This window comes from Setaria italica, chromosome V (assembly GCF_000263155.2).
Source record: "Setaria italica strain Yugu1 chromosome V, Setaria_italica_v2.0, whole genome shotgun sequence".
NCBI classification, from domain to species: domain Eukaryota; kingdom Viridiplantae; phylum Streptophyta; class Magnoliopsida; order Poales; family Poaceae; genus Setaria; species Setaria italica.
Window position 1 is genome coordinate 36,657,568 of NC_028454.1, and position 14,527 is coordinate 36,672,094.

Below are 14,527 nucleotides of genomic sequence, written 5' to 3' on the forward strand. Positions count from 1 at the left end.
GATCCCCCAGCCAAAACGGGCTCAAATCGGCGGTAGCCGTCAACGTACGGAGACACGTGCCCTCATCCAAGGTATCCATCATTTCAATCCTGGCCGTCCACGTATCTGGAGATCCTATTCGTGGCCGTTTCCCCAGCAAACCGTTGATCATCTAGAACTTTCTAGTGCCTTCGGCTCGCCGTCTTCCACTCTTCCTCCGCTTCCACATCATTCTGGGCCCTCCGCGAATTCTCCCTTCCCGCCTCTTATAATCCATCTCCTCTCTCTCCAAATCCCAGATAACCAACCGAAAAACACAAACGCCAAGCGAATCGCGGCAAGGAATTCGACGAAGACCTTGTTAATCCCCAATCACCACTGCTTGTTCTAGCCTGTAGATTGTTCGGTAGAAGAAGGTAGCGATGAATCCCGACAAGTTCACGCACAAGACCAACGAGGCGCTGGCCTCGGCGCACGAGTTGGCGTCGGATGCCGGCCACGCCCAGATCACGCCGCTGCACCTCGCCGCGGCGCTGGCCGCGGACCGGTCGGGCGTCCTCCGCCAAGCCATCGCGCACGCGTCCGGCGGCAACGACATCGCCGCCGCGGATTCCTTCGAGCGCGTCGTCGCCTCCGCGCTCAAGAGAATGCCCACGCAGTCGCCGCCGCCGGAGACCGTCCCGGCGTCCACCGCGCTGGTCAAGGTCATCCGCCGCGCGCAGTCTGCGCAGAAGGCGCGCGGGGACTCCCACCTCGCCGTCGACCAGCTGCTCGTCGGCCTCCTCGAGGACCCCCAGGTCTCCGACGCGCTCAAGGAGGCCGGCGTCGCCGCGTCGCGGGTGAAGGACGTCGTCGAGAAGCTCCGCGGTGACAACCGCCGCGTGGAGTCCGCCTCGGGGGACAGCAGCTTCCAGGCGCTCAAGACGTACGGCCGCGACCTGGTCGAGGTGGCGGGCAAGCTCGACCCGGTCATTGGCCGCGACGACGAGATCCGGCGCGTGGTGCGGATCCTGTCGCGGCGCACGAAGAACAACCCCGTCCTCATCGGCGAGCCCGGCGTGGGCAAGACCGCGGTCGTGGAGGGGCTCGCTCAGCGGATCGTGCGCGGCGATGTCCCCAGCAACCTCCTCGACGTGCGCCTCGTCGCGCTCGACATGGGCGCCCTCGTCGCCGGCGCCAAGTACCGCGGCGAATTCGAGGAGCGGCTCAAGGCCGTGCTCAAGGAGGTGGAGGAGGCCGAGGGGAAGGTGATCCTGTTCATCGACGAGATACACCTCGTGCTCGGCGCCGGGAGGACGGAGGGTTCCATGGACGCGGCTAACCTGTTCAAGCCAATGCTCGCGAGGGGGCAGCTCAGGTGCATTGGCGCGACGACACTCGAGGAGTACCGAAAGTACGTCGAGAAGGACGCAGCATTCGAGAGGCGGTTCCAGCAGGTGCACGTTGTTGAGCCCAGCGTTGTCGACACTGTCAGTATCCTGAGAGGCCTTAAGGAGAAGTACGAGGGACACCATGGTGTCAGGATCCAGGACCGTGCGCTCATCGTTGCCGCGCAGCTCTCGTCGAGGTACATCATGGGTAAGTGTTTGTGTTCTTGCGAATCAGTTTTGATTCTTCTCATATTTCTCGAATAAAATGTCGATATCATGTTGCTATTCTTGTGGTTTTGTTACTGAACTGATGAAATTGGTGCTTCTATTGTTTCGCTTATCTAGGTCGCCATCTGCCTGACAAAGCTATCGATTTGGTTGATGAGGCCTGCGCAAATGTGAGGGTGCAGCTCGACAGCCAACCGGAGGTGATTGACAACCTTGAGAGGAAGAGGATTCAGCTTGAGGTCGAGCTCCACGCGCTCGAGAAGGAGAAGGACAAAGCCAGCAAAGCTCGGCTAGTTGAGGTGGGTTTTGGCTATCTTGATTTTTCTAATGCTGTAGCAGTAGCACACCTGCTTTTCTCTGTTCAATTCTGAATGTCTGATGATGTGCAAATCTGGTTTCAGGTAAGGAAAGAATTGGACGATTTGAGGGACAAGCTGCAGCCGCTGCAGATGAAGTACCGCAAGGAGAAAGAGAGGATAGATGAGATCAGGAAGCTGAAGCAACGTCGGGAAGACATGCTGTTCAGCGTCCAGGAAGCCGAGCGCCGGATGGATTTGGCCCGCGTAGCAGACATCAGATACGGTGCTCTCCAAGAGGTTGATGCTGCCATTGCCAAGCTGGAGGGTGAAACCGGAGAGAACCTGATGCTGACTGAGACTGTTGGCCCGGAGCAGATTGCTGAGGTACGCTTGTTAGAGGCGAAAATTTGGTGCATTGCCTTCCACTTCAAGTGCGTGCAGCGGTACTCAAACATCATTGTTGTTGTTGTTGTTTATAGGTGGTGAGCCGCTGGACTGGCATTCCAGTGACTAGGCTTGGACAGAATGAAAAGGAGAGGCTGGTTGGGCTGGCTGATAGGCTTCATCAGAGAGTCGTTGGACAGCAAGAAGCTGTCAACGCAGTTGCAGAGGCTGTTCTGAGGTCCAGGGCTGGTCTTGGGCGGCCACAGCAGCCTACTGGCTCATTCCTCTTCCTTGGACCGACAGGTGTAGGCAAGACTGAGCTTGCCAAGGCTCTTGCTGAGCAGCTATTTGATGATGAGAACCTGCTTGTTCGGATTGACATGTCCGAATACATGGAGCAGCATTCAGTTGCCCGGCTAATCGGAGCACCACCTGGGTAAGCATCATATCATATCTTTATACATATTTTTGGGTGCCAATTACTGCTAGTTGGGCATTCTGATGATTGAACTGTGGAACTGTGTGTGACTTTGTAGGTATGTTGGCCACGAGGAAGGAGGTCAACTGACAGAACAAGTTAGGAGGCGACCCTACAGTGTCATTCTCTTTGATGAGGTTGAGAAAGCACATGTGGCAGTGTTCAACACTCTGCTCCAGGTTCTAGATGATGGTAGGCTGACTGACGGTCAAGGCAGGACAGTAGACTTCAGGAACACTGTGATCATCATGACCTCAAACCTTGGCGCTGAGCACCTCCTTGCCGGGATGGTGGGCAACAACTCGATGAAGGCTGCTCGCGATCTGGTTATGCTGGAGGTATGTGGTGTCGATGCAACTTGTATTGATGTTCTGTTTTCACTGTTGTCGTTGTCGTGCAGTCTAGTGCTAAACGTGCTGGTTTATTCATCTGCAGGTGAGGAGACATTTCCGGCCCGAGCTTCTGAATCGTCTGGATGAGATCGTGATCTTCGATCCCTTGTCGCATGAGCAATTGAGGAAGGTTGCTCGGCTGCAGATGAAAGATGTGGCTGTCCGCCTTGCTGAAAGGGGTGTTGCCTTAGCTGTGACTGATGCTGCCTTGGATGTGATCTTGTCGCTCTCTTACGATCCGGTATGTGAAAGCATCAGCCGACAGACTACCTTATTTTCTGGGTTCAGCTGCCTTCATGGATTCTGAGTTTCTGACTCGTGCTCTTCCTTTGTGGTTCAACAGGTCTATGGTGCCAGACCGATCAGGAGATGGATTGAGAAGAGAGTAGTGACCGAGCTGTCCAAGATGTTGATCAAGGAAGAGATAGACGAGAACTCCACGGTGTTCATAGACGCTTCTCCCAACAAGGAAGAGCTGACTTACAAGGTCGACGCGAACGGAGGACTGGTGAATGCGCAGACAGGGCAGAAGTCTGATATCTTGATCCAGGTTCCTAGTGGAGCTATCAACGGCGGAACAGCACAAGCGGTGAAGAAGATGAGAATCATGCAAGATGATGAAGATGCTGACGACATGGAAGAAGAGTAGAATAGACATAGGGAACTCTCCTCGACGTAGTTATAGACAATTGTTGTGTGAAAATTGTGTGAGGTGCAATGCTTGGGGCTGTCAAGTGCTAACGCCCCTGCAAATGAAAGTGTTGAGATGAAATCGAACTGTGGATATTAAGGCAAGATTCCGTTACATTGAATTCGGAGTGTGTTGATTACCCAGTTGTGTTCCCAGGTTCGTTCGATTGGTATCATGAAGCATACAGTTCAAATTGCGATTTTGTAGATCTTTTTCTATCGTCCTCAGCAGGACGGCTCTTCTCTACCTCACCTCTTCGTGCCGGTTTTAAGTGCTTGAAAATAGCACCGTTATGTGGTTTTCAGATCATCAGATGTCAGTAAATCTTTTATCTACTGAAATCCTCGGGTTGGGAACTTACGAGACGAGCGGCAGGTGCCGAGCTTTGTCCCCTCTTGTGGGCTGGGCTTGTTTTTGTCGGAGTAGTGTGTGCCGCTTTGCCCGACCCGGCTGTTGTTGTTGGCAGCACCTGATTAGGGCTGGGCCGAACCGGTTTGGGAGTTTTTTTTTTTTTTTGAAAATTAGGTTTGGGGAGTCTGGTGCGGCATCGACGACGTTTACACACCCGTCAGGGAAATTTTTTATTTTAGAATTTTGAAAAAAAATATGTTCTAATAAAAAATGCAAATCTATACCCGTTTGAAATGGCGGAATGTACACTAAACCCACCCTACCACCTGGCGAAATTTTCCTTCTCTCGAAAACACACAATCAAACAATTATAACTTTTTCATATAAATTTGGATGGAGATAAAATTTATATGAAAATTGTAGATCTCGATGAGATCTAGTTCAAATTTTTTTTTTCATTTGGAATCATCTTGATGCTTAAATAATCGACACAATGCTCAGATCTAAAATTTGTATTTTTTTCAAAATACTAAAATAAAAATATAAAAATTCGTTGCTTGCCGCTGGACCTTCCTTTATCCTCCATGTTTTTAATTTTGTGTTCAGAATGTGCTCCTCCGTGTTGTTACTTGTTAGGTTGTTACTTTGTTAGCTTACTATATCCTTCCATCCATCGAGCGAACGGCCGACACGCGGGCCCAGCTGCTTCTGTGCCGCTGCATCCACCCCTGCAACCTGAGGCTACATGGAGCCGCCTGTTGCTTGTTTTATACTCCCGTCCCAGTATAATGTATTTTTAGATTCAAGGTGCAAACTAATATTGATAGCAAACGATATTATTGCTCCTATTTGAAGGCAATAGACCTCCTTAAAAACAACAGTAATTATTGCATTAGTACACTCTGGAATGTAACCATATGCCACGTTTACACTCTGGAATGTTCCAAAATTAAAAAAAATTCACGAAAAGGCTTCTAACCTAGTGGTTTCCCGTGGGAGAGAATTAAACAGGTTTAAAATAAAAAATTATAAAAGAATAGGTAGGAGCTTATCCTGCCCACTTCGGTAAAAAAAATTAAAAAAATCACACTAGCATTATTACACAAAGAAGAGTGGCACCATTGCATAAAAATTCAAAATTTGAACTAACGTGCTTCATCGCAGCAGCACCCCACTATATAACACGTCAAGAGCTCCAAATCAACCAAATGAGAGACATCCACTTCAGCGCAATCCACTTCATCGTCATCGCTATGGCCACTGATTTAAACCTAGGCCTTGTTTACTTCCCAAGTTGGGAGTTGCAAAATTGGCATTTTGCCATAAATGCGACACTGTAGCGTTTCGTTTGTATTTGTGAATTATTGTCCAAATATTGACTAATTAGGCTCAAAAGATTCGTCTCGAAAAGTACAACAAAACTGTGCAATTAGTTTTTGATTTCGTCTACATTTAGTACTCCATGCATGTACCGCAAGTTTGATGTGATGGGGAATCTTCTTTTTGCATAGTGTCAAAGTTAGAAATTTTGAGGGAAGTAAACAAGGTCATAGTGCCGTCAGCCATGAAAGGGAGGTGGAGGAGCGATGGATGCACAAGGGGCACGGGGAACACTCGCGGATGGAGTGCGTGCTGAGCGGTGAGGATGGGATGTGTAAGAGTGGAACACAAGCAGCAGGAGAGGGGAGGGAGGCGCTAGCGGTGAGAAGATTGGAGAAACGAGCAGTGCAAAAACGAGCGGAGCAGTGGTGCGTGACGTGCGTCCCAGAGTCCAGAGCATTCCAGGCTTTCAGCAGTCCAGCCTTCCAGGTCAATGCTCGGTGCTTCAGTTTTTTTAACAAATGGACCCATATATATTGTACACATGCTGGATATTGGGACACATACTCTTACCTGTTGGTGCTTTTATTCTGTGCTTAAAATGGGACGGAGGGAGTATACCTGAAGATGGCTGTTGTTGACCGGTCGCCTTTTGGCCGCTTGTTGCCTGCGTTGCTTTCCACTCTGTGCCCTCGTGGCCTTTTGTTGCAATGATATTTAGATACCGGGTGCTAACTTTAGCACATGTGATGTTCGGATGCTAATTAGGAGGATTAAATATAAACTAATTATAAAACTAATTGTAGAATCCCTAGGCTAATTCGCGAGATGAATCTATTAAAGCTAATTAATCCATTATTAGCAAATGGTTACTATAGCATCACTTATCAAATTATGAACTAATTAAGCTTAATAGATTCGTCTCGCGAATTAGACTCCATCTATGCAATCAGTTTTATAATTAGCCTATATTTAATACTCCTAATTAGTACACATTCGATATGACATGTGCTGTGGGAGCCAAAATTCCATGGCGCCGAGCGTTGCATTCCGGACATCGGCGCGCTCTACACTAGTAGAGAATTGGCCTTTAGTCCCGATTGGTAGGGTGCAAATCTCCCGAAAATCCATCCGGGATAAACCAATCGGGACAAAAGGTTGTCCCGGGTCACTCAACCGGGACAAAAGACCCCTTTTTATCCCGGTTGGTGTCTTTTGTCCCGGTTGGTATTACCAGCCGGGATAAAACGGGTCACCACGCCAGGCGCCGCAAAAAAAAAATCCCATGAGGCCCCCACACGCGCACGTCGCAAATAGCAAATATGCGTGTGCGCGCTGCGTGGGATTCGAACCCACAACCTTCAGCCTCACGCGTAGCTTCCTTGGCATCCCACCTACACACCACATCTGACTATATAGGGGATGCTACCCTTTTGTATTAACTCGTGGGGGTCTTTTATCCCGGTTGGTATTACAAACCGGGATAAAAGGGTTCGAGGGATTTAGTCCTCTTTCGGTTACCTCGTTGGGACCGTTTTATCCCGGTTTGAAACATCAACCGGGATAAATGACCCCCTTTTATCGCGGCTGGTATTACAAACTAGGATAAAAGGCTCTCGGCCCTGTTACCAACCGGGATAAAAGGGGGGGTCTTTTATCCCGGTTGGTGTTTCAAACCGGGATAAAAGGCCTCTCAGGGTCTTTTTTTCCCACTAGCCTTTGCAACCGGGATAAAAGGTCCCTGTTGGTGAGCCCCCCACCAGTGACCAAGCTTTAGTCCCGGTTGGTGAACCTTTTGTCCCGAGCCAACTTTAAACCGAAACAAAATGGGGCGCATCGAAAGCCAATTCTCTACTAGTGACACCTCGATCGCAAGGCCTTGTGTGAGACGGGGACATGACACGAGAGGTCGGGCATGCTTTGGCAAGCTTCGATAATGGAGGAAAGCCGGAAACTACCCGATCTTCAGGTACGTGTTTAGAGAAGGACATGATCGAACAACGTGATAATCGTGTCTTTGGAAGTAAGCGGGTAAAAAAATCTGGGTATGGTTGGCGACTAGATTGCCAGAGGAACGATCCTTGTCACGAGGTCTGGATTCGAACGTGACAGCAACTTGTGAGCACCAATGACGTCTTGATGAGTATCAAAAAATGACGTCTTGATGTTGGACATAGCTACAGTGACTGGCCGTGGAAAGTAAGCAGCGGCGGCAGCAGGAAAAACGAGCTGGGGATTCGAGCAGCACATGTGGGATTACCAGGACGGGAGAGATGGGGATGTGAGCGTGCTGTAAATCGAACAGCCATGTTTTCCCGTGCGAGACATGCAGGTGGCTTTTCCGCGTACTCCTCCTAGAGGCATATTTCTATATCTGGACATAACTCGTTTCCAAGATGTATTGCAAAAATTACGAATATAATATAAGACTTACAATTTAAAATGGAAGAAATCTGCATATAAATAAGTAAGAGCAAAGCTCAAATGGCCTTCGATTCAATCAGAAGAAGAAAATAAATTTTCCCACGACAAGTGTCCTTGTGTTATTTATTCTTGGCATCTATATTCTACCATCGTAATTTTTCTTAAACTAATGTTGTACTAGCACAACTCTAATTTACTCCCTCCATTTAAAATTGTAAGTTATTTTAACTTCTCTAAATTCGTAATTTTTTATGCATTTAGATGTACGCTATGCCTAGATGCATGGTAGATATAACGTATCTAGAAAAATTAAAATAGCCTACAATTTTGGACGGTGCAGTGGGAGTATTTGCTTAATTTTCTAGTTTGTGGTAAGGATAGGTAGTAAAATTTTCTTCCCATAAAATCATCTCCAGACTAACGTTAGTTACATCGTAGCGAAATTACTTACAACCAGACTTGCCTTTAGTCACTGAATCCTTCACAAAGTACCAATTGGGTCAATGGAACCAAACTCCATTTTATTATGAAACTACCTGTTCATCTACTAGTAGATTTCATGAGTGAATTATACCACTTTTCTGACAATTGGATTAAAATCCAACAGTTTCGATACATCCCTCACTACTGCAGAAGGAACATTTGTTTACATACTGGTGCACCGTGTAGCTAATTAACTTGTACACTGCTATCAAAACGCCTGGTAAGATCTTTGTCATGGATCCAGCAACCGTGGAAGCCGTAGGGCAGGCCATAAGGGAACCTCACGCGCGCAATCTCTTGGAACGTCGTCGCGTCCAGCACTAGCGCATAGCCATCTCCACCGACGGCGCTTACAATAGATATCACCACTCCTGCATACAGAAATCAAGTTAGAAATTAAACAAAATCAAGCCGAGTAGCCCAATATATAGCGCGTTCAACTTTGAAGCAAACTGACCATCGTCTTCGTCCGTTGCTCCGGGCCTGGCCACGAAGAAGGGCTCGGACGGCACGGCGCCCTCATCGTGCCAATTCTTGGCCGTCTTCTCGACCAGGTCGATCTTGGTGACGGTGTTGGGGAAGTTGCACGGCCGGCGGGCGCCGCAGGCGTAGGCGTACCGGTACCTCTTGCCGAGGTAGGCCGGGTTGATGCTGCACATGTCCATCCCACGGCCGTGCTCCTCCGGGCCCAGCGCCGTCTCGAGCTCGCCGTACGGGCTCCCGTCCAGCGGTATCGTGAACCGGCCCACCCTGCAGGCAGAGCGCGCGCGCGCGGCACGTTTTAATTTGTTCTCTCGAGAAACGAGAAAAGACAGGAACAGTTCTCTCGGGATCGGGACGACAGGAACTGTCCGGTGCTGCTGTCACCGACACAATGCGACAGCCATACCTGGCGTTAGGCAACACGTCCTCGTCCCTGAGCGATCTCAACCTGTGGAGGACAAGCGTCTCGATGATGGCGGGGTCGCCGTAGTGCTCGCAGCAGTCGACGATGACGGCCGCAGCCCGGCCGTCCTCGTCTTTCTCCTCGTACGCATTGATGTAGTGGATCGCCATGAACGGCGGCACCTCGACGCTCGCCACCTACACCCAACAGCAACAAATCCATGCACGCATGTGTAGATTTCGTTTCAAGGCAAGGCACGCACTACGGGAAACCTTAAATTCGCCGAGTGTTTTTTTTCGGACACTCGGCAAACAAGCTCTTTGCCGAGTGCCAAGCCAAAAACACTCGACAAAAAAAAACACTCGGCAAATAGGGGCTTTGCCGAGGGTCAAATGAAAAACACTCGGCAAAGCCCCCTGTTTGCCGAGTGTCAAAAAAAACACTCGGCCAAGAGGGGGGTTTGCCGAGTGTCAAAAAAAAAACACTCGGCAAATAGGGGGGGTTTGCCTAGTGTTTTTTTGACACTTGGCAAAAAAATAATTTTTTTTTCTCTTTTCACCATGAAATTTTTTCTACTCCCTACATACAACATGTGGTACTCCATGTTAAAATTTGGTATATTTTTGAATTTATTTGCTATATTTATTTAATTAATTGCATTTTAAGGGAATTTTTGGTATAAGTCAAATTTGAACTGCAAGTGATTCAAATTATGGAATAAAATGAGTAGAAAAATGATATTCATGTTATTTGGACCAATTTGAGACCTGACCCATGAAATGAAAAGAAATTTCGAACATCTTGTTCAGGAAACACGACCATGAACGTGTGGCAGTAGTATTTTTAAATTGTAAAAAAAACAATCAAAGTTTGAAAATTATGAGATTTTCCATGATGTGATGATATAATATGTGGAGGCTGTGGAAAAAAATTGAGAAGATTTTGCACATTTTATCATGTACGATGATTACAAACCGAAGCATCTCAGAAGAAGAATATTAACTTTGAGAAGGATTCGAAAAAATTTAGAGTCGAAGTGACGGTCGAGTTCGGTTTGACTACAAAACTTTTTGTATAGTCAGTAGAGAACCTATATTGGTTCGTGTGAAAATTTGATATTTTTTTGAAACTGTTGGATATTTTTTAAGTTTTTTTCAAAAAAATTTTGCCGAGTGTCCTACGTTGGACACTCGGCAAAGAAACTCTTTACCGAGTGTCCACGTAGGACACTCGGCAAACAGACGGCACCACAAAACAAATATCCCCCCCCGGCCCCCTCCCCACTCTCCTCTCTATCTTCCCCGCACGCCTCGGCCCCCTCCCCCCACTCTCCTCTCTTCCTCTTGCCGCACGCCTCCGCTGCCACCGCCGCCGCCCGCTTCCGCCGCCGCCGGCTCCCCTCCCTCGCCTAGTGCGCCCCCTCCCCTCCCTCCCGAGCCCCTCCCCCACCATCACCATCGCCCGGCGCCCCCATCCCCGGATCCGCCGCCCCCGGTCCCGCCGCCCCCGGATCCGCCGCCGCCCCACGCCCCCGGCCCCGGATCCGCCGCCGCCCGCCGCCCCCGGCCTCGGATCCGCTGCCGCCCGAGCAGGAGCAGGTGGTGGCGGTGGCGGTGGCGGCGGCGGAGCAGGTGGTGGCGGTGGCGGTGGCAGCGGCCACGACTACGAGGGCCTCTCCTACGCCTCCGTCGACCCCCAAGAGCACTTCGCTGTGCTCGACCTCGGCGAGCTCCGCGCCATCCACATCGACGCGTCGAGAGCCGAGGCCTGGGTCGGGTCCGGCGCCACGCTCGGCGAGCTCTACTACGCCGCCGCCGCCGCCAACCAAACGTTCGGGTTCCCCGCGGGCAACTGCCCCACCGTCGGCGTCGGCGGCCACCTGAGCTGCGGCGGGTTCGGCGCCCTGTCGCGCAAGTACGACCTCTTCTGGGCCATCCGCGGCGGTGGCTGGCGGCGGCGGCGGTGGCGGCGGCGGCGGAGCAGGAGCAGGTGGTGGCGGTGGAGATGATTTTTTTTTATTTTTTTCAATAATTGTTCGCCGAGTGTTTTCTGGGCACTCGGCAAAGTCTTTGCCGAGTGCCCGACACAAAACACTCGGCGAACCAGTGTTTGCCGTCAAGAAATTTGCCGAGTGTCGTTTGCCGAGTGTTACACTCGGCAAATGTTTCCTCGAGGATTTTCTGGCCTTCACCGAGTGCCCCAGGCACTCGGCGAACTGTCTGTTTCCCGTAGTGACGATAACGTACGACAACAGAATTTGCTGTCGCTACTAGATTATTACCGTCTTCCCGGTGGACCTGCACATGACGTGCATGTAGCTGCCGGACGCCGGGAGCCACTCGAAGGCGTAGTACGGGGCGAGCTCCGACTTGACCAGGCTGCTGGCCGAGTACCGGAGCGGCATCTCCGGCACGACGACGTAGTTCTCCGTGACGGCGAACGAGTGCATCCACCCCGGGGTCGGCCCCCCGCGGCAGCCCACCCTGCCCACCACCTTTCTCTCGTCGCTCCCGACCGCCATCCTGACGACGAGGTGTCCCGGCCGCGCGAGGTCGGGGAGCACAGTCAGGAGCTCGGACTCGGTCACGATCGGGTGCGCGGACTGTATCATCATGCCGCCGAGGCCGTCTGCGTACTCGAACTTGCCGACCGTGGCGAGCGTGTCCGGGTCGATCAGGATGGAGCTCTTGGTGGTCTCGGTGACGCACAGCACCCGGCCGTCCCCGAGCGGCAGGACGGCGCTGTTGGGGTTGTCCGTGAGCACCGCGCCGCTGGCGATCCCGACGGCGTTGGTCACGCGGTCGAGCAGGTTACGGGGCTTGGGGCACTGCGAGAACTCGCGCAGGACGGGGCGGCCGCTCGCCACGGCGGCCTTGTACGCGTCCGACTCGATCTGACGGTGCGCGCCCGTGGCGCGGCCCTGCCGGAAGGAGATGCGGACCAGCGTGGCGTAGCCGTCGAACAGGTGGTGGAAGTCGCCGCCGCCCACGTCCCACAGCCCCGGCCCGTTCCGCAGGTACGTGCCGTTCTGCACATCAGCAGCGTAAGTACAAGAACTAATCGTATGCATGCCCGATCAAGGAGTGGAGGTGTTTGTTGAGAAGCGTTAGCGGCAGTAGTACCAGCCAATCAGGGAGGCGTCCTTCGACGGCGAGCTCGCCTTCCCACCGCTCCTGCCGGACGCTGGTCCACGCAGAGAGCTTCGTGTCGTCGCAGTCTGTCGAGGCCTCCTCCGCCAACGTGGTCGCCTTCACGGGGCGCGCGGGGTTACGACGACGATGACGACGCGCTGTTGCCGGGATGGAGTTAGTCTGCCGGGAGTGAGGGGAAGAGACGAGGAGGAATGTGCTAGGAGCAGCGCAGAGCGTGGGGAGATGGAACGCCATGCTTATCGCCTTGGCTGAGCTGTTTGTTATCTGATCGTCTCAGATCTGGGTGGTGATGGATTGATGATGGTGGTGGTATACTGGTATGCATCGTTTATGGTCTTATGTAGATGTAGACCGTCTCGCTGCTGGAGAACGGTCGACGTTTGAGACTTTGAGAGCGACCTCACCGTGACGAGATCGGGTGATGGATGTGTAGCCAATGAACAGCGTGGCAAATGCGGTGCAGGGAGACAAGTAAGGCGCCGTGTACTGTCAACTGTCGCACCCTTTTGTGTTGTTGTTGGTGTCAAGAATTTTGTAGAAGAATTCTGTAGGGGGAGGCACAGCGTTTTGGGCTGGTTTTGTTTGCTGGCCCATTAGTTCATTTCTTTTGTTTCTTCTTATTTTGTTGGGCTACTATACTTTTTATGTTGGGCTAATATACTTTTTTGGGCAAATAATATACTTATTGTTAACTTCTTCTTTTATTGTTCTAATAGTTAACAATCCTTGTTTTATTTGATATATATGTTTATATTCACCCAACAATAAGATTTTATCCATGGTATGTTTTGGATTATTCTAGTATCGAGAATTCATATTTCTGTGCTATGATTTGTATTGTTCCAATAGTGAAATTTCGTTATTACATGTTGACAAAACATAGGATATGAAGCTGCAGTGTAGGCTCATTAGTTAGCAATCTAAACTGATTTGTTCACTTTATAGAATAATTTTTCTCAACGTGGATATCTTTTATTCTTATGTAAGATTAATTTATTCATATATAGATTAATTTGTTCATGATGTAGACTCACTAGTTGATGATATAAATTGATTTGTTCACTACATCGACTAATATATTGGAGACATGGATGTATTTGTTCTCCATGTAGAACATATGTTCGTGTATGGGCCTTTGAAGACTAATACGTAGACTCGTTTGTTCTCTTCTATAAAATGATAATGACTCATCAATTATCTTAATACAATAGTGTTAAAAGAACTGAGAGGATCTAGAAATTCCCATATTAATTGAAAAAAAGAGAAGAATATACGCTTCCTGGATTTTATGTAAATCTAACAGTTTATATTATTCTAAAGAAATCCATGTAAAATTAAAAAGTTGGTATTTCTTATCAAACTTGGATTCCATTATTTTCTTAACGCAAAAACGTCTACTACTAATTCCTACCGGAATTGGATTCCATCTTTCCATAAACATGATTCCGATTAAGTGCAAAAAGTCTAAAGAAAGAAAAAATGACATCATAAAACACGTCCGTCTCTGGTCATGTAAAAGAGGGAGGAAGTTGGCGTCATCAACACATGTCGTTTCTGGACAAAATAATGTTAGGCTGGTCAAGTCCAAGTGTCGTGAGTGGCTCTAATATAAATAAAACATTAGGGCAATTGATACAAGTAACCTGGTTGCACAAATTTTTTAACAGAAAAGTATTTATCCAGGGATTCATCATTATCTTATTACAATAGTGTTTAAAGAAGCCACCATGTTTAGCTGGTCTACAAATTTTCGTGTTAATTAAAAAAAGAAAAAAGAATATAGACCGTTGGAGTTTGAGATGATATAACAGTCCATGTAATCCAAAGAGTTCATATCAAGTACAACTAACCAATATATATAAATTTGAAATATCTAAAAATAAGAAACATTAGAAGCTTATTTCTATAAAGAAAACGTCCACGCCAAACTACAACTAATAAATACCTAAATATATGATAAAAAACAATGAGCAAATGCTTTTCCAATTGCCCTTGATATTGGTAATCAGAACCCTTAAGTAAAATCCATTTTGCATATAATTAATTAATATCTGAATTTCAAAAATAAGAAAATATATTTTTGTATAAAA

At 49.0% G+C, this 14,527-nt stretch overlaps 2 protein-coding genes across 2 annotated transcripts; one reads left to right on the top strand and one right to left on the bottom strand.

Annotated features, from left to right (window-relative positions):
* The first annotated feature begins 147 nt into the window (after nucleotides 1–147).
* Nucleotides 148–3,964, top strand: LOC101763543 (chaperone protein ClpB1). The gene is made up of 7 exons (XM_004969873.3): nucleotides 148–1,557; nucleotides 1,695–1,876; nucleotides 1,979–2,260; nucleotides 2,356–2,696; nucleotides 2,797–3,076; nucleotides 3,174–3,371; nucleotides 3,474–3,964. The coding sequence occupies exons 1-7, from the start codon at nucleotides 402–404 to the stop codon at nucleotides 3,777–3,779; spliced, it is 2,745 nt and encodes a 914-aa protein (XP_004969930.1). The 5' UTR covers nucleotides 148–401; the 3' UTR covers nucleotides 3,780–3,964.
* A 4,447-nt stretch (nucleotides 3,965–8,411) lies between these two features.
* LOC101763948 (carotenoid cleavage dioxygenase 8 homolog A, chloroplastic) lies at nucleotides 8,412–12,762 on the bottom strand. The gene is made up of 5 exons (XM_004969874.2): nucleotides 12,408–12,762; nucleotides 11,567–12,313; nucleotides 9,289–9,482; nucleotides 8,857–9,149; nucleotides 8,412–8,770 (listed from the first exon to the last, which is right to left on the bottom strand). Exons 1-5 carry the CDS (start codon nucleotides 12,669–12,671, stop codon nucleotides 8,586–8,588), a joined length of 1,683 nt encoding a protein of 560 aa, XP_004969931.1. The 5' UTR covers nucleotides 12,672–12,762; the 3' UTR covers nucleotides 8,412–8,585.
* Between the last annotated feature and the right edge of the window lie 1,765 nt (nucleotides 12,763–14,527).